This window comes from Euleptes europaea, chromosome 1 (genome assembly GCF_029931775.1).
Source record: "Euleptes europaea isolate rEulEur1 chromosome 1, rEulEur1.hap1, whole genome shotgun sequence".
NCBI lineage: Eukaryota > Metazoa > Chordata > Lepidosauria > Squamata > Sphaerodactylidae > Euleptes > Euleptes europaea.
This window is the reverse complement of record NC_079312.1, coordinates 37,653,117-37,676,601: the sequence shown is the minus strand read 5'-3', so window position 1 is coordinate 37,676,601 and position 23,485 is coordinate 37,653,117. Positions and strand designations below refer to the sequence as shown.

The following is a 23,485-nucleotide window of genomic DNA, read 5'->3' as shown; positions in this document are numbered from 1 at the left end:
TTCAGTTCTGGTCCAAATTTCTGGCTATATAATTTTTAAAAATTCCATTTCCCCCAAAATTTCTGCAATTGGCCTATTATGTATAAAAGATGTCAATTTTGCCATAATTGCGTATTCTGTTAATTTGTTAATCCATTCAACTAAATCGGGGTATTTCTCTGCTTTCCATTTTGCTGCATATACCACTCTTGCCGCCGTCATCATATACTTAAATAGTTTATGTGTTTTTGAAATATTGCTTAATAAAATATTTAATAACATACTTTTTGAGTCCATCACAAACTTAGTTTTAAAAATCTTTATCCAAAATTCATTTGCTTTCTTACATGTCCACCACATATGATAAAATGTTGCATCTGTATTATCACATTTCCAGCATTTCCCATTATAATCTTTGCTGGCTTTTGCTATATCTTTAGGTGTGATGTACCATCTAAGTTCGATCCCGACGGAAGTTGGTTTCAGGTAGCCTGCTCAAGGTTGACTCAGCCTTCCATCCTTCCAAGATCAGTAAAATGAGTACCCAGCTCAGTGGGGGTAAAGGGAAGATGACTGGGGAAGGCACTGGCAAACCACCCCATAAACAAAGTCTGCCTCGTAAACGTCGGGATGTGACATCACCCCATGGGTCAGGAATGACCTGGTGCTTGCACAGGGGACCTTTACCTTTGCCTTTCACCATCTAAAAACATTTTATACCAGCTTTCTCTTAATACTTGACATTCAGTGAATTTTATTTCTTTAGTCCAAAGCTTCTAGCATTTACTCCTGTGTATACTTTCTGTAAAGTTTTGCATCCATTTTATCATACACTCTTTAACTTGCTCTGTTTCGGTATCATATTGTAATAACAATCTATAAATTTCCCCTAGTAAATATCTTAAATCTCACATGATTAATGGTTAAAATGTCATCTTCTTTCTTAAATATCCACCTCCCCCCTTTTTGTTAATGATGAAGAAAAAAGAAATAGAGGAAATCTCTAACATCATGAAGTATTTGCTGCATTGTTTCTACTTGCCAGAGGTTTGAATTGGCATTTGTTTTTCTACATGGTTGGAAATCCAAGCTTAGATTTGACTTACAAGTGGTGACCAGGGCTGGGTGGAAAAGGATTTAGTGTATGCTCTTTCTAGAAGGGGACTGTTAAAACTTGAATTTAGTACAGTTGTTTGAAAAAAAGACATGGCAGAAAGCATGGGACCTAAAGAACCTCATTCACAAGAAAAACAATTCACAAGAAAAACAAACTCTCCTTGCAAAATTATTCACTTCACAAACATTAAATTGTCATAGTTTTTGCCCTGTAGCACCGTGAACTGAGTTTGTAGGGGTGAATGGTTTTTCTGATTATTATATGTATTCAGCAGTGAGCATTTTGAATCGGAGATGAATATCCTTTGGCAGTGCTCTTCTTCTGAACAAAATCCATTGAACACCATTGCTCCCATCCAAGTCCTGCTGGATAAAATATATGGGAGTTGGCTTGGAGCAACACAGAGGATTATGCCAGTTAATGGTAAACCAGCTTGAAGACTCTTTAACCGCATCTCCTATATAAAACAGAACAGAATAAAGGAAAAATAAAGAAAAAAGAGCAGAATAAAGAACAAAGAAAAAAACTGATACAATGCTGTTACCAAAAGTCACCATAAAAATGAGTTTTTCTTTCTTTCTTTCTTTCTTTCTTTCTTTCTTTCTTTCTTTCTTTCTTTCTTTCTTTCTTTCTTTCTTTCTTTCTTTCTTTCTTTCTTTCTTTCTTTCTTTCTTTCTGCCATCATTTAACTTAGGTTGACATTACACAGTGAATAAGAATTATTTCTCCAATAGAGATGGGGCTGCCGTAAAAACCTTCTTTATACCCCATTAAAGCTCTTACCAGAAGTCATTTCCTTTTTTAAAAAATCAATAATGCATAGATGTGCGTTCAAGATCTCCAGATGAAGAATGAGTTTGAAGGTGTTGCTACTCCTGTGAAACTAAAACTTTTATGTGTGGCTTATTGAGATAGAATTGATCTATGAAGCAGTTACTTCCCTCCCCAAACTTCCAAGACTTTTAGAAAGAATCCTCCCCCTGTTGTTCTAGCCTTGAATTTTAAATCTTTCAAACATGTTGGTGCAATGGCTTATACTGTAATCAATCTTTTGGCTGGAAAGTTCAGGTAGCGTTATTGCAAAATGAAGCATGGTGTCTAACACTTAGCTTGTTTACGTGTGTGCTTATTAATTTATCTGAAATATTTATGTTCTGCCTGTCTTCCTGATAGCAGTCCTCCACAGAAGCAGCCGATAAGCAATAAGGGAAAATTAAAACTCAATGAATATAATAAAATAAGATTATTTCACACAGTGATTAAGTTACCTCGAGCGAACAGCTTGATTTCTGGCTTTATTACAGGCCTGTTTGCCATCTCAGATTCTTGTAGGGCTACATCGTGGTTGGGCCCTCCCTTCAAGTTACCGTAGCAGATACAGTGCAGGCCCACACTTTTTGGGCGGCAGCCATGGTGTTATGGGATGCTGTCCCTGAGGAGAGGCTGAGTTCCCTGTGCAATTCACTTCCTGTTAAACACGTAAGATCATTATTTTCAGGCAAGCATTTGGCAGCTCATCTGCAAAGTGGGTATCTATCTATCTATCTATCTATCTATCTATCTATCTATCTATCTATCTATCTATCCATTCTATCTATCTATCTATCTATCTATCTATCTATCTATCTATCTATCTATCTATCTATCTATCTATCTATCTATCTATCTATCTATCTATCTATCTATCTATCTATCTATCTATCTATCTATCTATCTATCTATCTATCGTATTTATAGCCCGCCCTCAATTCCTGGCCAAACCGGTCTCAGAGCTGGTTACATTGTCTAAAACGCATAAACATATAAAACCATAAAACATCAATTTGAAACATCATGTCAATAAACGAAGATGGCAGTTAAAACCCCAGTTACCACTGTGCCAATCTCCAGGTACTAGCAGGAGATCTCCTGCTATTACAACTGATCTCCAGCCAATAGAGAACAGTTCACCTGGAGAAAACGGCCGCTTTGGCAATTGGACTCTATGGCATTGGAGTCCCTTCCCTCCCCAAACCCGCCCTCCTCAGGCTCCACCCCAAAAACTTCCTGCTGGTAGCGAAGAGGGACCTGGCAACCCTAGTGAAACTGGATTACAGCAGATCACCCCACAGATGGCAGAGTGGGGGGGAGAAGGATGGGGGGGGCAGCAGTTGTGTGGATAACTCGCAGCTGCCCTCAGTTGTAGGCCCTGCAGAATAGTTCCGTTTTACAGGCCCTGTATTGATGGTACAGCCGTTTACTTTTGCTAGTTGTCTGTTTGTGGGTTTTCTTTGTTTTCTGTGAGTCAGGCTTCTTGTAAGTTGTCTGGAGCAGCCATAGTCAGTGGGAGAAGACAGCCTATAAATATTTAAATAAATAAATCTATTACCCCACTAATGCTAGCATAAGGTAACTTTTATGTAAAGTATTTTAGCCCTCCATCTCCATATAAATGTCTTAAGAAGCCGCTCACAACAAAAACTGAATAACAGTATTAATAAAAACACCAATAGAATGATAACTGCAGCAAAGCAGAAAAATAATAGGCAGATGAAAACGATTAACAGTCACATCAAAGGGAAAATGAAGGGGAAGTCTTTTAAAGCAATTAAAGAGCACAACTCAAGATGGCTGATATAATTCCACGGGAGAAGGATCTGAGCGCTCAGGAAAATAAAAATTTTGGTTGGTACGTGATTTGGTACTTGATGAGCTAGTTTAACAGTAGATCAATTGTCCATGTAGTCCAGCATCCTGTCTCACACAGTGGCTGACCAGTTGCTATGAGGGGCGAACTACAAAGCATTGAGGGGAAGGCCTTCCCCCAATCTTGTCTCTTAGCACTGGTGTTCAGAGTAGGGTTGCCAACCTCCAGGAACTAGCTGGGGATCTCCTGCTATTACAGCTGATCTCCAGCTGATAGAGATCAGTTCCCCTGGAGAAAATGACCTCTTTGGCCATTGGACTCTATGGCATTGAAGTCCCTCCCCTCCCAAACCCTCCCTTCCTCAGGCTCTGCCCCCAAAACCTCCCGTTGGTGGCGAAGAGGGACCTAGCAACCCTAGTTCAGAGGTTTTCTGCCTCTGAATGTGGAGGTTCCCATTAGTCACTAGTAGTTACTGATGGACCTATCCTCTATGAATTTGTCTAAATCCCTTTTAAAGCCATCTATGTTCATGGCTATCACTACATACTCTGGCAGTGAATTCTTAATTTTAGTCACTCATCGATTAAAGGAGCACTTCCTTTTGTCTGTCCTGAATCTGTTGCTGACCAACTTCATTAGTTGCCCCCAAATTCTAGTATTCTGGGAGGGGGAAAAAAGTTTTCTCTTTAAACTTTCTCCACCTCATGCATAATTTTATAAACCTCTATCACGTTGCCCCTCAGTTGTCTTTTTTTCAAAACCAAAAAGTCCCAGTCTCTTTAGCCTTTCCTCATTGAGAAGGTACTCCAACCCCTAATAATCTCTTCTGTACTTTTTCCAGCTCCTTTTTGAGATAATGGTGGTCAAAATTGCACACTGTATTCCAAATGAGAGATCTATATAGGTGCATTACAATAATGGCATTTTTAGTTTCAGTTCCTTTCCTAATAATCCCCAGCATGGGATTTCCTTTTATTTGTAGCTGCTTTACACTGAGTTGAAATTTTCACTGAGCTGTCCACCGTGACACCAAGACCCCTTCCCTCTCAGGTTCAGCAAGTTTAGACTCCATCACCATACACTTAAAGGTGGGTTTTTTTTTGTTCTAGTGTTCATCACCTTACACTTACCTACAGTGAATTTGGTTTGCTGTATTGTTTCCCCCTCACCCAACATATATGCCCCCCCTGAAAAGGTCCTGCCTCTGGTATTCCCTCACCTAGTTTCTGAAGGGGGGGGGGGAGAGATAACACAGGATGTGCCTCAGAGGAAGATCTTAATTGGCAAGCAGGCTCATACAGGAGAAGGTGCACATTATGTGCAAAGGAGGACTTGTTAACTTTAGGATAACTTGTTTTTTTTAATTTTGAGGGTGGTGATTTTTTTAACACATTTGCAAGTTTAAAAAAAGGAAGCCCAGGTACTTTGAGGCTATTAGACTACCTTTGTTTCATCCTGAGACAGATTATTGTAAAATATTGGATTGGATCCAAGCAGAAGCCAGGCTTCCCCACCTTCCTCTTTCACAGCCCTTGGCATGTCCTAAAAATACATCGTTGAGAGTTGGCAGACCCTGATGGGGAAAAAAATGCACTCCACACAGCGGCCTACTTTAAAGATCAGGCAAAATCACTTCTGCTGTCTCCTGTGTGATCTCAGCAGGACTTAAGCTTTTTAACATTCTTTCAGATTTGGGTTGGGCAGGCTTTCAAACTCCAATCAGAGACTTGCCATCAAAGAGTTCTGTATGCTATCATTCTTGCTACCCATGAGAGCCAGTGTGGTGTAGTGGTTAAGAGTAGCAGACTCTAATCTGGAGAACCGGGTTTGATTTCCACCTCCTCCACATGAAGCCTCCTGGGTGACCTTGAACCAAATTCTCTCAGCCCCTGCTACCTCAAAAGGGGTCTATTGTGGGGAGGGGAGGGGAAGGTGATTGTAAGCCGGTTTGAGACTCCTTAAAGTAGGGTTGCCAGGTCCCTCTTCGCCACCAGTGGGAGGTTTTTTTTTGGGGGGGGGGACCTGAAAAGATTGAGGTTTGGGGAGGGGAGGGACTTCAGTGCCATAGAGTCCAATTGCCAAAGTAGCCATTTTCTCCAGGGGAACTGATCTTTATCAGCTGGAAATAGTTGTAATAGCAGGAGATCTCCAGCTAGTACCTGAAGGTTGGCAACCCTACCTTAAAGGCAGAGAAAAGCAGGGTATAAAAATCAACTCTTCATCATAGTGAACTTCCTGGAGAGCAATTGAGCATCTTTCTTGTCAGATCATTTAGGAAATTGGACCATGTTGTGCTGATCCATCAAAAACGTTGGCAGAAGCAGAATGAAGCAGTAATGTTGAGTTCAAAATTCTTATCCATGTCTTAGAAGGACCCTCAATTTTACAGTATATTGTAGTTTTGTTAGAGGTGCATGACACATTTCATTGCCTAGTCCTAACAATCATTTACAACTTATATTACATAGGATATTAACAAGAGGCCTTTACATCAGAGCCTGAGTCACCTTCTCCCCACTCCCAACCCCGCACGGACTCTTTGGTTGTGTTTGGACATCCAGCAGGATAGAGAATTCTAGGGAACTTAAAACCTTGTACACTCTTTTGTGTTATTTTGGTTGGTCCTATTATGTGACTTTTTGTTTTGGACTTCACTTGATATTAGATGGCCATGACAGCGCCCAAAAAAGAAAGGGGATGTAGGATTTGTGCACGCTATAAAGAACGTGGAGCAGAAGGGGAGAAGATTGCAATTCCATGGCACATAGGGTTGCCAACCTCCCTCCGATGGCGAAGAGGGACCTGTCAACCTTAATGGCACAGCTATTTATTGGCAATGGTTATGCTTTCACCTTGCGATAAATGTGACGAGAGACACCCACAGTAGTTTCTCCCCAAGACTACGTTGTGCAGGCAGAAGCCACGTTCTCCCTGTATTCACCAGTAAATCTAAGTTCAGGGTTGGGATCCCTGCAGAGTTACCTTCCCAGCTCACCTGATCTCTCAGGTTCTGGCTTTGAAGTCCAAGAATGCAGTTGTTCTGGGATTCTGCCGTGCTTCCGTTGGTGGAATTTGCATGTCTGGTGCCTTTTGTTTCTATTCTTCTTGACCTCGGCAGCTGAAAGTCTGTCTTGGGAAAGCAGGTGCCATGTGGTGTCATTTTTTAAAAATTCCTTTTTGGAGGCTGATCACTTTTCTGAAATGTAGCTGCCACCCATTGAGGACATGAATTAAAGCAGGTCATCCCAGCCTTTCATCACTTTTCTGGGTGATGGTAGTAATGAATTTTTTATCTCGCTCTAAATCTGGCACAGAATTGTGTGGGTGCATGGTGGGGTTTTTTTTTAAGCTACTAATTGAAATTCAAATGTAATGTGATGAGGGGTTTTTTTGTTTTTTTGCTGTTCGCCACAGTTGTCTTTTGTTTTAGTCCTTGTACGCTCGGTGCACCTCAAAAAGGCAGGCTTTGGCTCTGCTGTTCAATTCAAACATGAATAAGTTTCGAAAAGGTAAAACAGCAGACATTGTTTTACAGCTTACAGTCAGAGGGAAAGGCAGGGGAGGGAACCGTGTTCATATTAGGGTAAGGTGGAGAAATGGCTTTGATTTGGGGTGCAGGAGAGACATCTTTATAATGAGATGGGATTTGTTGTTGTTTTTTAAGCAGCATGCAAATGTGTTTCTATTGCCTAGGTAACTATTATGGAACACCCAAGCCTCCCAGCCAACCCCTCAGTGGGAAAGTGAATAACACTGATGCTTTGCAAAACCTCCAATCCGGCTCCAAGCAGTCGACCCCCAAACGAACCAAGTCTTACAATGATATGCAAAATGCTGGCATAGTGCATACGGAGAATGAAGAGGAGGATGACGTCCAAGAAATGAACAGCAGCTTTACAGGTAAACATTCCTTCGCCTTATATACTTGGGGGAAGGGGGGATCGAAATATATTTATTGGTCTGCCTAAGTGTATTTCTATACATAAATGTCCAAAGGCTTTGGTTAAACCGTGTTGCTGTTTGGAACAGAGAAGTGCATACTTGTTCTCTTTTAAAACATTCACAGTGACTTTCCCAGTGTACATTTCCCCCCATAAAAAACTGTTTGTGAATGATTGATAGAATGAGTTCTTAACATAGCCTGATCCTTTCGGTTTAACAGGTGAGGTTAGAACTGCAGCACTTGGCAGAGCACATGGACTGAGACATGAGGCAGCGTCCCGTGGTCTTTCACCTTGTAGTTAACAGATGGGTTTGTGAGAATAAGGGAATGGGAGAAATGACGAGAAATAGTATAAAGGCAAAGTCATTATTTGTTCAAGGATCTTATGCAGTTGATGAATTTGGAGGGATGTGTATTTTTTACACCTCTTTGAAAAAAAGATTTCTCTCTAGATGGTTGACCTCACCGTGCAAATAGCTGACCTTTAGTTAATGTCCGAGTTCCCAGCATTCTCTTGATGAGTCTCTCTTTTGAAACCAGAACACTTGTTTCCCCGAGCACACAAGAAAATTACATTTATTATTTTATCAGCTAGTCAAACAAGGCTCTGTCTCAACATCTGAAGACTCTGGGTTTCATCTCTGTCTTTTGAGTTTACACACTTTTCACGCCGGATTGATGATTTTGGCTGACCTTCTTTGTAACACTGGGAGAGCCAGGGCAGATAACATCTCACACCTACTGTAAGCCTCAATGGTATACTCTAATCTCTGCAAGGATTTTACCTTTAACATCCATTGGAGGAAACTGTTGCAAGAAAGACTCAAATCTAAAGAAATGTCAGTAAAAGCTGAATTTTAAAACAAAATATCACCTGCTTTTAATAGTAACCACAGAATGTTCTGTGCAATGAGCAGAATCTTCAAGTATCCTTAGAGGTATATGACTATAGCAATGCTTACATGGAATTGTCCCAGAAAAAAATCAATAAAATTTTCCTCCAAGTGATCCCATTTTCCAAACTGATAAAATGAGACCCAGTAAACTGACAAAAGAAGCTCTCCACTTAAGTCAAAAGTTTGTGTTCAGTGTATACTGTCCGTAAACAATTGTTTTGTAATATTATAATTATCCTAGATATTTTGAGGAGCAGGGGGAAATGAAAGACTGAGACATTGACAGTGCCATCCTAAGCAGGGTTACACCCTTATTGGGCCATTGAAGTCACCAGGGGATTGCACTGAAAGGGAATCTTGCAAATCTTCAACATATGTCAGTGTAGTAAGTGCTAGATGTTGTCAATGATGATGTTGTGTTAGAATGTTTCTCTATTTAGAATTAGCTGTTTCGTTACCCTGCCAGTTCTGCTTGGCATGCAGAAGGTCCCAGATTCAACCCCCGGCATCTCCAGTTAAAGGGACTAGGCAAGTAGGTGATGTGAAAGAGCCTGAGACCCTGGAGAGCCGCTTCTGGTCTGAGTAGACAATACTTTGATGGACCAAGGGTCTGATGGACCAAGGGTCTGATTCAGTATAAGGCAGCTTCATGTATTCATGTGAAATTATGCATTTACAATTAATTTAACAAGGCCATTGAGTTGAACCACCACTCATAATTGTACAGGTTTGAATGCTTTAGCTTTTAAGGTCTATCTTGGGTTCTTCTTCTCTGGTGACCTTTCTTAGGAGTGGTAGTATTTAGCCCCCACACAACTACTTTTGTACTAGAGTGGATTTAAGGAGGATTTGAAGGAATTCATTGCACTGGCGTTCAGTAGGAGCTTGTGCAATTTTGAAGATCAGTTTACCTTTTCTGTGTTCCAAGACCTATTTTCTCTTTCCTCAGTGCTGTAGGTTCTGAGTGCAAAACTTGTGAATGCAAGGGAGAAAATGTATGATTGGACATCCCCCCCCCCTCACCCAGGCTAGGAATTTCCTTCCTATAGAAAGCTATCATGTCTGAGAGAATCTAGTTCAGCCTTCATTCTGACATGCTCCATTACTGTGTGCAGGCAGCTCTTGACACAGGGGAGCTTGTAGTCCTGTGATCTTTGACCGGCATTCAGATGTGGCATCATCCCAGTGGGCTTTTTCTGGCACTGTAGATCTTTACAAATTTCCATGTGGATGTCTGTGCGGCTTTGTGTGGCTTGGCTTGCTAAGTATTTAGAATAGAATCATAGAGTTGGAAGGGACCACCAAGGCCATCAAGTCCAACCCCCTGCACAATGCAGGAAATTCACAACTACCTCCCCCCACACACACCCCTAATGACCAGAAGATGGCCAAGATGCCCTCCCTCTCATCATCTGCCTAAGGTCACAGAATCAGCATTGCTGACAGATGGCCATCTAACCTCTTTTTAAAAACCTCCAGGGAAGGAGAGCTTACCACCTTCCGAGGAAGCCTGTTCCACTGAGGAACCGCACTAACTGTTAGAAAATTCTTCCTAATGTCTAGACGGAAACTCTTTTGATTTAATTTCAACCCGTTGGTTCTTGGGCAACAGAAAACAACTCGGCACCCTCCTCTATATGACAGCCCTTCAAGTACTTGACATGGTTATCACATCCCCTCTCAGTCTTCTCTTCAGGCTAAACATACCCAGCTCCTTCAACCTTTCCTCATAGGACTTGGTCTCCAGACCCCTCACCATCTTTGTTGCCCTCCTTTGGACACGTTCCAGCTTGTCTACATCTTTCTTAAATTGTGGTGCCCAAAACTGAACACAGTACTCTAGCTGAGGTCTAACCAGAGCAGAGTAAAGTGATACCATCACTTCGCGTAATCTGAACACTATACTTCTGTTGATGCAGCCCAAGACTGCATTTGCCTTTTTAGTTACAGCATCACACTGCTGACTCATGTTCAGTGTTTGGTCTACTAAGACCCCAAGATCCTTTTCACACACACTACTGCTCAAACAAGTCTCCCCCATCCTATAATTATGCATTTGATTTTTCCTACCTAAATACAGAACTTTACATTTGTCTTTGTTGAAGTGCATTTTATTAGTTCTAGCCCACTTCTCCAGCCTGTCAAGATCATCCTGCATCTTGGCTCTGTCTTCTACCATATTTGCTACCTCTCCCAATTTAGTATCATCTGAAAATTTAATAAGCATCCCCTCTATTCCTTCATCCAAATCATGTATAAAGATGTTGAACAACACAGGGCCCAGCACAGATCCCTGAGGAACTCCACTAGTCACTTCTCTCCAAGTGGAGGAGAAACCATTAACTAGCACTCTTTGGGTACGATCTGTCAACCAGTTGCAGATCCACCTAACAATAATAGGATCTAACCCACAATTTCCCAATTTGTCAACTAGAATACTATGTGGAACCTTATCAAAAGCCTTACTGAAATCTAGATAAACTATGTCTACAGCATTCCCCTGATCCAGCAAGGTAGTAACTTTCTCAAAAAAGGAGATACCGTATATACTCGTGTATAAGCCGACCCGCATATAAGCCGAGGTGCCTAATTTCACCCCAAAAATGGGGAAAAATTAGGCACCCGTGTATAAGCCGAGGGTCGGCTTATACAACGGGTCGCCCTCCCGCCCGGCCTCCCGGGCCCTCCAGACCAACCCCAGTGCCACCTCCTCCCGGGCCCTCCAGACCACCCCGACCCCAGCGCCACCCTGGGGGGGGGAGGGGGAAGAGCCCCTGAACCCCCAACTTACCGGGAGAGGTGGGAGGAGGAGGCCCGCTGATCAGCTGGAGGCGGCAGCGGAGCCCTTCCAGCGCTGGAGCCGGTGGCGGCGGCTGGCCACTTCCAGGCGCTGGCCACTTCCCCGCTGGCCACTTCCAGGCGCCCAGAGAGCGCGCCGGCCGGCGGCGGAGGCGGCGGCGGGGCCCAGCCTGCGCGCAGGCAGGCCCCGCTGGCCGCTTCCAGGCGCCCAGAGAGCGCGCCGGCCGGCGGCGGGGGCGGCGGCGGGGCCCAGCCTGCGCGCAGGCAGGCCCCGCTGGCCGCTTCCAGGCGCCCAGAGAGCGCACCGGCCGGCGGCGGGGGCGGCGGCGGGGCCCAGCCTGCGAGCAGGCAGGCCCCGCTGGCCGCTTCCAGGCCGCCCAGAAGTCATGCGGGCCAGCGGCGGCGGTGGCGGCGGTAAGTTCCTCTTCCCTCCTTCCCTCCTCCCCCCTCCCCCCTCCCCCCTCCCCCCTCCCACCGTATTGACCCGTGTATAAGCCGAGTTTGGTTTTTTCAGCCCTTTTTTTGGGCTGAAAAACTCGGCTTATACACGAGTATATACGGTAAGATTAGTCTGACATGACTTATTCTTGAGAAACCCGTGCTGGCTCTTAGTGATCAGATCAGATTTGCCATGCATCATAGTTAACTGCAAGACTTCTTACAAAGGACCCAAAGTTATTCTCAATGGACGCTTGGCTAGTTGGCTTAGTTTGGGCAAGGTTTTAAAATAATGTAATTTTTTGCAGAACCTGGTTTCGAGGAACATTTTTTTTTTATATAAATTTTATTAGGTTTTATACTAGAAATTTTCCATTACATTGAACAACATCTATAACAATATCAAATTTCAATTCTAACTTAAAGTTGTTATAGTTCCATATCATATAATAAAAAAGAAAAAAGAGAAATGGAAAAGTTTTTTTAACTTCCCCTTCACCTCTATCTGCCTCTTAATAAAAAGTTCATCCCGTCGTAGGTAATCTAATCTTAATAAGCTATCAATACCATATATAGAAAAAAAAACCATAGTCTGTTAGTAAATATACTTATACTTAATCATTATAAAAAAAATCAGAAATAATCATCTGGATCAGATTAGAAAGTATTCTTCCATTCTTCCCATTTTTAACTCATATTCACAATAATGCATCCACACATCCCATTCCCCCAAAAACCGAACGTCATTTTCTTCATTTAGAATAGCTGTGAGTTTTGCTATTTCTGCCACTTCAAACATTTTAACAATCCAGTCTTTTTTTCTCAGGAGTTTCTAGCCCTTTCCATTTCGCTGCATAAAGCAGTCTCGCAGCTGTTGTGGCATAAATCAAAATTCTTTGTATTGCTAAGTCGTCTGGAATCATACTCAGTAGCATCATTTCTGGTGTTTTGGGTATATTCTTTTGTAATATTAATCTCAATTCATTATAGATCATGTCCCAGAAGTCTTTGGCTTTGTCACAGGTCCACCACATGTGATAAAAGGAACCAATTTCTTTATTACATTTCCAACAAGTAGGGGACATCGTTTTATAAATCTTTGCAATTTTCTTGGGTGTTAAGTACCATCTATACATCATTTTATAAATGTTTTCTCGCACTGACTGTGCTTTTATTCCTTTTAGATCTTTGGACCATAGTCTTTCCCATTTATTTAAAACAATAGCATGTCCCACATTTTGAGCCCAATCGATCATAGTTGGTTTAATCGTATCCTGCTCACAATATATTGTTAAAAGGAGATTATACATTTTAGAAATCAGTTTTGTATTATTATCTAGTAAAATCCTTTGAAAAGAAGATTTTTCTTTAGAGAAACCTTTTTTAGCATCTTGTACAAAAACTGATTTGATTTGGTAGTATTGGAGCCATTGTAAATCATCCTTAAGAAGTTGAAAGTCTTTTAGTGAGCATTTCTTTCCTTCCCAATTAATTAGATCTTGATAAGTAATAAATTTGTCTGGTCTAAGTGGGCGCAAAGTTAGCATTTCTTGAGGCGATATCTACATCGGTGTTTCTGGTTCCAAAATGTGTTTATATCTCATCCAGATACGAAGTAAAGAGGACCTGATTATATGATTACGAAATGTTGCTTGTAATTTAATTTTATCATACCACAAATTTTCGAGGAACATTTTTAATGTCATCATCAAAAACGATGCTCAGGTGTCTTCGAAATAAGAAGTTAGCTAAAATTCTCATAGCCAATTAAAGAGATCTTCTAGATTATTTGCATTCCACAATGACAACAACATTAATCAGTGCAATGGTATTCTAAGCAGTTAATGCTGATTGGATGCTTGCAGATGACCACAGTAAGGGCTACAGATGAGTTTTACATTTGGTGAAAATGTATCTTTCTACTTATGTTTTTTTTTATGCATTTCGGTGTGCAGTTAGCATGGTTAAAATGTCATGTTCTGCAGGGGAGTTTGAACATGTATGGGTGTGTTAAGTGCCGTCAAATCACTTCTGACTCATGGAGACCCTATGAATCAATGTCCTCCAAAATGTCCTATCTTTGACAGCCTTGCTCAGATCTTGCAAATTGAGGGCTGTGGTTTCCTTTATTGAGTCAATCCATCTCTTGTTGGGTCTTCCTCTTTCCCTTAACTCTTTTCTTTTGAACATGTGTAGCTCTCCCAAATGGAGTCCAACCATTGACCATTCTAGCTCAGTAATGTCTAACTGGCACTGGCTCTTCAGGGTGTCTGGTGGAGACGTGTCTTTACCAAAACCTGCTACCAGCAAACCAGCATGGTAAAGTAGTTAGTGACAGGTCACAGCTGATGAGATTTGGGTTAAAATCCCTACTCACTTCCAAGTACTCTCTTAATTGCCCATCGTTCTTTCTCAGTCTAATCCTATCTCACAAAATTGTAAGAATAAAATGTAGAAAGGGAGAAACACATATAAAGAATAGGGTTGCCAGGTCCCTCTCCGCCACTGGTGGGAGGTTTTTGGGACGGAGCCTGAGGAGGGCGGAGTTTGGGGAGGGACTTCAGCGAGTCCATAGAGTTCAATTGGCAAGTGGCCATTTTCTGCAGGGGAACTGATCTCTATCGGCCGGAGATCAGTTGTAAATAGCAAGAGATCTCCAGCTAGTACCTGGAGGTTGGCAACCCTAATAAAGAATCAACTGTGTAAGTAGGTCAGTTTGGAAGGATTATTTTGCTGGGGTACCAGCTAATGTTATATTTTCAAATCAGATTTGGGAAAGTCTGATGAGTACTCTGCTATTTACACAGAGGGGGTTCTACAGGCTAGCTCCTTATGTTCAGTAAAACCATGAATTGCTGCTTACATTCTGAATACTGATGAAATATCAGTAAATATTATGGTAGCATGAAAATCATTGTGTGTGTGTAAAGTGCTGTCAAGTCGCAGCCGACTTATGGTGACCCCTTATGGGGTTTTCAAGGCAGGAGACTAACAGAGGTGGTTTGCCAGTGCCTTCCTCTGCATAGCAACCCTGGTATTCCTTCGTAAGTAAATTTATTTGTATATGGCCATAGGCCTTTACAAAACATCCTCAACAAATATAACACATTATAATTTAATTATACATAGTACTTTATAATTTAATTATACATAGTAAATTATACATTGTTAAAGGATAAAATCTATAAAAATAGTTTACAATAATATAAACAACCTTATGAGGATAAATATGGTATTCCTTGGTGGTCTCCCATCCAAATACTAACCAGGGTCAACCCTGCTTAGCTTCCAAAATCTGACAAGATCAGGCTACACCATACTGCCTTCTTCCCAAGAATCATTAGGCTTTAACATAAAACACATGTGTCACAGTGTACAATTACAGAACTACTGTGGTTTTAATATATTGTCCTGGCTTTGGCAGGAAGTTGAAACAAAGTCTGCCAGGGTCTGATCAGCATCTGTATGGGAGAACACCCTGGAACTTTAAATGAAAGAAATAGCTATATGTTGAGTTCCTTAAATACAGGGCAGGATAAAAGTGGGATAGAGTAATAGAACTTTGAGTTGGAGCATTCAGGATTGAACCAGGAATCTTTTTGCATGCAAAATATGTGCAGTATAACTGAGCCTAGCTCCTTCCCCAATAAATACCCTTGGATGGTAGTTACCTGAAAGAGAGAGTCAGGAGCCAGCATGGTGTAGTGGTTAAGAGTGGGGGTTTAGAGCAGGGGATTCTGATCTGGAGAACCGAGTTTGATTCCCCACTCCTCCACATGAGCAGTGGATACTAATATGGTGAACTGGATTTGTTTCCCCACTCTCACACATGAAGCCAGCTGGGTGACCTTGCGCTAGTCGCAGCTCTCTCAGCCCCACTTACCTCACAGGGTGTCTGTTGTGGGGAAGGGACGGTGATTGTAAGCCAGTTTGATTCTTCCTTAAGTGGTAGAGAAAGTTGGCATATAAAAACCAACTCTTCTTCATCATCGTCATAATCTTTTAATGTGAAATTGATACTCATTTGATCAAAATGTCTTTCTTACAAAAAAAAATTGTAGTGCAAGCAACCATGATTTGACAGGTGCCTTGCATGAATTGTGGGTGGGTGGGGGAGCAAAGTAAAAATAGTACTGTATCGTCGACTAAGAACTAACATTCTGATTTATGTGTTGTTGTGTATTGTTTTGCAGCAGACTCTGGTGAACAAGACAAGCACAATACGCACAGTACGAGAGAGACACCTCTTGCACCTGTGAATAGCAGCATCACAACCGTCCCCACCACGGAACCTTCTCAGAAGCTCCCTCAATACCTACCTCCTTGTGCAGAGGAAAACTTGGGTCCTCTGCCCGAAAACTGGGAGATGGCCTATACAGAGAACGGAGAAGTCTACTTTATAGAGTAAAAAGGGGTTTTCTTTCTCTTCTTCTTGCTGTGGGTCAGGTGGCTTAGCATATAAATGAAGGAAGAGCTAAACATTCCAAGCGTGTCAGGGCCGAGCTAGAGTTGACGACAGCAGCATTTGGATGCTACTAAGTGTGTTTACTTAGGAATAAGACCCTCTGAATATGAGGGGACTTGTTTCCAAGTAACATGTCCTTCTTACCTGCAGTTACTATAGGGAGGACAGGGAGAAGATTCTTGGCCCTCTTTTAAGAAAGAGCACTGGTTATCCTGAATTTGTTAGAGTTAACATCCTTCTTAAGGATGAATTTTCTCAGGTAACAAAGTTAGTGGCCAAGATTTGTGGAACAGTATTTAATTATAGGAAATCTGAATAGAAATGAAAAGTTGTAAAATGGATTGATTGTTTAATTTTATATTGCTGACCATTTTTTAAAGAGAGTAATATTTTGTATAGTGTTTTAACCAAAAGGTATTGTTTTATACTGCCGGTTTGGGTAAGGCAATGTATCTGCAAACATTTTATGTTTGTTCCAAGTAAGTGTGTATAGGGTAATACTCTTAACCATAACTAATGTGGGCTTGTTTGACAATAGGGATGTGAGTGTGAGAAAACTTTTCTAAGAATTGACTTGTCTGTGAAGTTCAGGCTCTGAGGAGAATAATCCAAAAACCGAGCAAGCCTCTGTAATACACTGTTACAGGGCACTGAATTAACATCTGGGTGGTAGTGATGTGTTACACTCCTTAAAACTTCTATAGCAGATGAATCACGGCGCGGTAAGCTAGGAAGCTGGCTTTTCATTGACGTGGTACTTAGCCCATGCCCTTGTGAAGCTCTGCTACCACTAGACTTGTTTCTGAAGGACATTCAATTACTGTACATAAATCCCTTTATCCTCTTGAGGACATAAACTGTTTTGCACCTTGGCAGACCCCCTTTCCTCTGTTCTAGTTAATTTGACTTGCTTGCTGGACTTCTATGCACTAGTTTACCAGCTGGAGATTAATTGCCCTAAAGTGCATAAAAGAATGAAAAGGGGCCGATACGTTTTGTAGTGAGAGGGTGGGTGAAGTAGTGTGTGAAACAGTGACCTTCCCCTCCAGCTTTCATATCACCCCAGTTAATGGATTGCTGGGATATAGAGTCTTCCCTTTGAAAACAGATCCATTATTTAGCGGTAAGTCTTTCAAAGAGCGTGGATGGCTCCCTCCACATAATTTCACAGGAGAGTTAATTCATTTTGTTAAAACCTCTTTTGAGGTTTGCGGAAGGAACTGGGCCGAGATATTAAACAGCGTTGGAACGCGCAGTTTCCTATCTGTTGAGAGGGTTAGGCAAAGTGTGTCAGCCTTCATGGTTCATGGAAGGGAAAGTCCCACACAGTTGCTGTGTTGTGACGGTGCGTTAGGCTAGGAAGCCCCTGTTTTTAATCTGGCCCAGAGTCCAATTCCATCTGGCCCTTCAGCACTTGCCAGCTCACAGCTAGTTCCTTGTGTTCACTGGTTCTAGCCCTACCACTTCCTGAACTTGGGAACTGGCACTGACTGATCCAAGAGCCGTTCATCAGGTGCTGCTTGCGAACTGGCAGTTAGCTCCTCTTATCTTCTCAGGCCCTCTAGCCATCCCTTTGTCAGTGCCTGAGGTGCTTAAGACCGATTCAGAAGTGATGCCATGACTCTCAAGCAAGTTCTTGTCTATCTTGGGCTGTTTCCCAAATCCTCACATCATTATACCTGGCACCCAGGAGCCTGCGTGGTGTAGTGGTTAAGAGTGGTGGTTTGGAGCAGTGGACTCTGATCTGGAGAACCGGGTTTGATTCCCCACTCCTCCACATGAAGCCAGTTAAGTAACCTTGGGCTAGTCACAGTTCTATCAGCCTCACCTACTTCACAGGGTATCTGTTGCAGGGAGGGGAAGGGAAAGGAAGGGAAGGTGATTGTAAGCCAGTTTGATTCTTCCTTAAGTCGGCATATAAAAACCAATTCTTCTCTTCTCCTCCTCCCCCCGATCAAGATCATTTGTTCTTTATTTCGATGAATGAAGTAGTAGAGGCTTCATGGCCGATGCTGACCCAACCCAAAACTGGTTCGGCATTTTAATCTCTTGGTGTTACTGAAACAATAAGGAGATCTGTGGCACTATATTTGTTATAGCATTATGTTTTTTGTGGGCTAGAACCCATTTCATCAGTAGAATGAAATTAAACCTGTTATGCATCTGATAAAGTGGGCTATAGCCCACAGAAGGCAAAGGGTTCAATAAATATATTGTGGGCACCTTACTGGAATCTCGGCTGTTGTAACCAAACAGTCTCCTGCATATGTAGCCGTGTAAAGTTTATCCTTTGGGGTAATGCACCTTTGGGGTATATATTTCAAATCATCACTAGTAAGAATGGAGCTGGGGCAGATAAGAGTCCTGGCGGGCCAATGGTCTGGGGGTGCTGCCCTGCCCACTGCATCAACCTGAGGAGTTCCGTTTAAGTCGTAGAAACTGGCTGCAGTATTCAGCGAACACCGTTGTGGAAGCTACAAACCAACGGGGGAAACTGATTTGTGAAATTTTGTAACACAAGGAGGAAGACTACTTATGGACTTCTTTAGATAGATTATAAGAACATCATATGTGGTTGCTTTTGGTTATTGTATTATGTATGTAATCAGATTGGATCCTTTATTATATAGTATGGTAAAGAACATAACATGATAACTTCTTTTTGAACATAAATAATAAGAATTGTTTGAATGAAGTGTGATACAGTATCTTTGTAATCCTATACTGAGTCATTACCCGGAGGTTGCCAACCCTATGCTCAAGGCTGGCTGGACAACCTCTCCCTCCCTCCTTTTGGGGAGGAGCAAAGCCAAGGCGGGCTGGGGATGGAGACCTTCCCCAGGGCTGTTTCTTCCTCCCCCAATCTACCCCTGGAGCAGAGAGAAGAGTATGAGCAAAGTTCTTTTTTGTATTGTATATCTGGTCCTGAATCTGAGCAGGTTTGAAAATTTCATGCAACACACTACCAACATTAATATATGTATACGTCTAACTGCTGATGACTTGCTTCACACTGTTGCATTTCTTAATACTCTGTTCTTCTAAAAGTAAAATTAAAATGCCTTCAAGTACAGATGACTAAAGTAGTGGTCATGCTTTGTTTTTTGTTTTTTTCTGACATTAATGCTTTAGCTCTAGTTTATTTTTTAAAAGGTCACATTTCCATTTTTGGTTTGCAGCCATAACACTAAAACTACGTCTTGGCTAGACCCACGGTGCCTGAATAAACAGCAAAAGCCTCTAGAAGAATGTGAAGATGATGGTAAGGAAGTAAATGCTTAAATAAAGATATGGAAATGTTTGCTTAAACTTTTAAAAGAATGGGGTGGATCCTGGCTCTTTCCCTTTCCCAAATCAGCAGTCTTCAACATCGCCTGTGCTTTCAGGCCATGCATAACAACAGGTTGACTAGATGGAGGTGAACGTATCAATCAATATCAAAGAAACACATCCATCAACTTCAGTGTGGTCCAGACGTGCACATGGGAATGCAGATTTGCATTGACATCAGTCGTGTGCAAGTCTCCTTTCCTGGACCATAGCAAATGCATAAGAAATTGTTCATTGTCATCTACTGTTGCACTATGTAGGATGCAGAATCCTCCATTTGTAGGTGTAGGCTATGAGACTCTTGTCTCTCATTAACTAGAGAATTCTGGACTTGTCCATAAGCTCGGGTTTAGCAAGAACAAGAGCTGAAGGCACCTCTCTGGTTTTCTGAGCTAGGAAAATACGCATGTGTGTGTGTATTTTGCTTTTTCGATCATTCATGACAAGAACACTGATTACAGGTAAGTTATCTGGTGTAAAAAGTGCTTCTAAATGGATCCACTGGAGAAACTGGTGAATAGTCTCATTATTGTCATAGAAGCCTACGTGGGCAGCCCATTCCTAAGGAGGGGGTGGATACGTGGCAGCTAGGAATACCGCCGCCATGCCTCCTCAGAGGCTTCCCAGCCGCAAAATAAAAAATTAAAAACACAGAAAAGCAAAATTACCTGAAAATCCCCCATAGAGTTTAGCAAGGCTACGCCACCCAAAAAGGTGTGGTACCTACGCTGTAGCAGCTCCACCCGCCGGAGCGCCCTGAGAATACCCCCCGATGGTGGTGAAGGCTTTCCCTTCCACGAATTCCCTGCTAGCTTGGATGTGCTGGCGGCGGGGACTGGCGCAGCTCTGCAGCTTCCTGATGCCAGCGTGTTTGCCCCCAGGACGGCAGAAGTGCCCCTTATCCCAGGTTAAAGAGTTACTTATACTGGCGCAGTATCACGCCGGCTCCTAAAGAGTTTTTCCCTCCCCCCCCCACCCTTTAGGATTGTAGCTTTAGGCACTTTCATGTGCACGAATGTATAGAATCTGTAAAGACTGTCATTTTACTTGTATCCAAAGGTCATTATTGTTTTCTTGTTTTGATGAAAATTAAACATGTATGTGTTGCTTGATTTTTGCCATTGTGTATTCCAGCAGGTTACTGGGGTGGGTGGGTAAAAAAACAACAACAATTGGCACTGATTTGATTTTTGCATTCCTTGAGCCACTGAAAAATGCAAGCCAGTGTCCAATTAAATAGGCCCTGAACAGGAAAATTTAGGACTATGTGACCGCATTTGTTAAAACCCCCAAAAGAACAGATAGTAAAGAGGAAAAGAAACTGACATTAGGAAGGATCAACAACAAATCATAAACAGTTATCCAGCCAAAGAGAATGATGTTCATTTAAAAACAATTGATATCCCAGTGTATTCACATACAAAAGTACCCTTTGAACACTCAATGAATTGTTCTCAGGTTTGAATAAAGAGTTTGGGCCAAAACAGATGATAAATTTGTTTGTTCATGTGTCTATCCCATTCACATATAAAGTATGGTTGGGTGTAATTTTATGTGTAATTTTAATATCAAAAGGAATGTATGGAGCTGACTACTCTTCTCTGTTCCCCCCTGTACATCTCGTCTCGTTATATTCTGAGAGATTAAGCTCTTTTCTGCCAGCTCAACTCACTTTTGGTATCTGAATTAATAGGATTGCCAGTTCCCTCTTTGCCACCGGCAGGAGGTTTTTGGGGCAAGGACTGAAAAGGGTGGGGTTTGGAGAGGGGAGGGGCTTCAATGCCATAGAGTCCAATTGCCAAGAGGCTATTTTCTCCAGGTGAAATGAACTCCGTCGGCTGGAGATCAGTTGTAATAGCAGGAGATCTCCAGCTAATATCTGGAGGATGGCAGCCCTATGAATTAATGATGTGTGTGTGTGTGTGTGTGTGTTTGTGTAAACAATGGGGAGGTAAGGGAAGATACCTTTCACCTTACCTCTCCTTTTAGTGTTAAGCCTGTCATACTTTATATGGAACGAGGCAGACAAGTTGACAATAAACATGGCTGCCACTATCACATCTAGTTCGGCCCTTAGGTCCCTGATGTACATACTAATAGCTATTTTGCTGCAGAAACTGTAAATTGTTACTTTCTATTTTGAATTTTTTTATATATATATATTGTAATTTACTCTGACCTGTATGGCCCAGGCTAGCCTGATCTCGTCAGAGCTCAGAAGCTAAGCAGGGTCAGCCCTGGTTAGTATTTGGATGGGAGACCACCAAGGAATACCAGGGTTGCTGTGCAGAGGAAGGCACTGACAAACCACCTCTGTTAGTCTCTTGCCATTAAAACCCCCAAAGGGGTCGCCATAAGTTGGCTGCGACTTGACGGCATTTTACACACACACATATCATAAATTATGTTAACGTCAGTAGAGTAGTGTTGCCAACCTCCAGCCAATAGAGATCAGTTCCCCTGGAGAAAATGGCCGCTTTGGCAATTGGACACTATGGCATTGAAGTCCCTCCCCTCCCCAAACTCCTCAGGCTCCACCCCAAAAATCTCCAGGTATTTCCCAACTTGGAGCTGGCAGTAGAGGCTTGCTTTTGGGAGGGCTGACCCCGAACAGTGCAGCCCCTATAGTGGCCCTCTGCACTGTGGCCTTTCTGGCCCTTAATTTTTTATATGATTCCTGAAAGCATTCTGTCTCTTACCCTCTCATACCACCTTTCGTTCCCACTGAAACACAGGATGCTGGATTGGTGATTACCTTCAGCTAATAGGGCAATTAATATATATATACCACTATAATAATTTTTAATGAATAGCTGCGTGACTGTATGGCAGCTCCTTTTATTCAGCCAATTTTCTTTCCTCAACCAACTTGATTGCTCATGAATACTTGTCGCAGTAGGGGGTGTAAATTCTCTCGTTATTCCACAGGTGCCTTATTTCGCTTTATGCTGTTTATCTGTTTTTATTTTTAATTGTGATGGAAATGCCATGGTGGGAGGACAATAGAAAAGCTGTTACTTTGTGTAGATGTCTCTGGCTGCAATGCTAATGTGATGTCCGCGAAAGAATACTGGTGACGCTACGTGGCTTTGGGGTATGAAGGTATAAAATAGATGAAGCTGACTTTTAGAGGCTGAGACCGGGGTCCCCTTGGCCAGCCAAGGCCTCTGGCAACCCTGTTAGTGAAATTCTTCTAATTGGGCCCACCAAGGGTTGATCTTAGTAAAAAGCACCACTGAGCAGTGAACCCACTCGCCTTGAGCATGTTGTATCTGTGAAACTCACAGGATAGCTTCCCTGAATTCATTTGTTGCAGTATATCGATAGGCTCAAATATTATTTGCAACGTTTTTAGATGCATATGCTCTGCTTTCTAGTACGGTTCCTTCTCGGTTACAATTAAACGTTTCTGAAATGTATAAAGGCTTCTGAAATAATGACGATGTGCTTGGAGAATTTTCGAGGTCCGGCTGACTTATGTTGTACTGAATCCATTGCTCCTTTTTTTACCATTCGCTTGCGAGTTTTTTATCATCACCCATTTTGCTGGCTGCAGTTTTGTTTCTGGACCAAAATGACACCTCCAGTCATTCATAACGTCATCAGCAGATGGAAATGGTGCACGCTAAATAAGTGGGTGATTAAGTGCTCATTATGGACCCTTTTGCCAAGCGATTGCCTGTTAAAGCAAACCTTGCATCAGAAAGCAGTTTTGTTTGGGGACTTGGGTTCTGAAGTCTACTAGGCCAAGACCCCAGTACAGAGGGGTACTTCGACACACCTTGAAACAAACATTTTGAACAATCCCAGTTTATTACAGTGGGGTTTGTTTAGGACCTGTATTTGGAGAATTGTACTCCTATTCGCTTGGGCTGGGGCTTTACTTACTTCA

At 42.2% G+C, this 23,485-nt stretch overlaps 1 protein-coding gene across 15 annotated transcripts in view; it reads left to right on the top strand.

The window, feature by feature from the left end:
- Nucleotides 1–23,485, top strand: part of MAGI1 (membrane associated guanylate kinase, WW and PDZ domain containing 1) — a 621,460-nt gene that overhangs the window by 454,507 nt on the left and 143,468 nt on the right. For all 15 annotated transcript variants that reach the window (XM_056867137.1, XM_056867145.1, XM_056867144.1 and 12 more), the window contains exons 4-6: nucleotides 7,416–7,622; nucleotides 15,992–16,202; nucleotides 19,443–19,525. In XM_056867137.1, coding sequence (XP_056723115.1) covers nucleotides 7,416–7,622; nucleotides 15,992–16,202; nucleotides 19,443–19,525 — 501 coding nt within the window. The remainder of the gene's footprint in view (nucleotides 1–7,415; nucleotides 7,623–15,991; nucleotides 16,203–19,442; nucleotides 19,526–23,485) is intronic.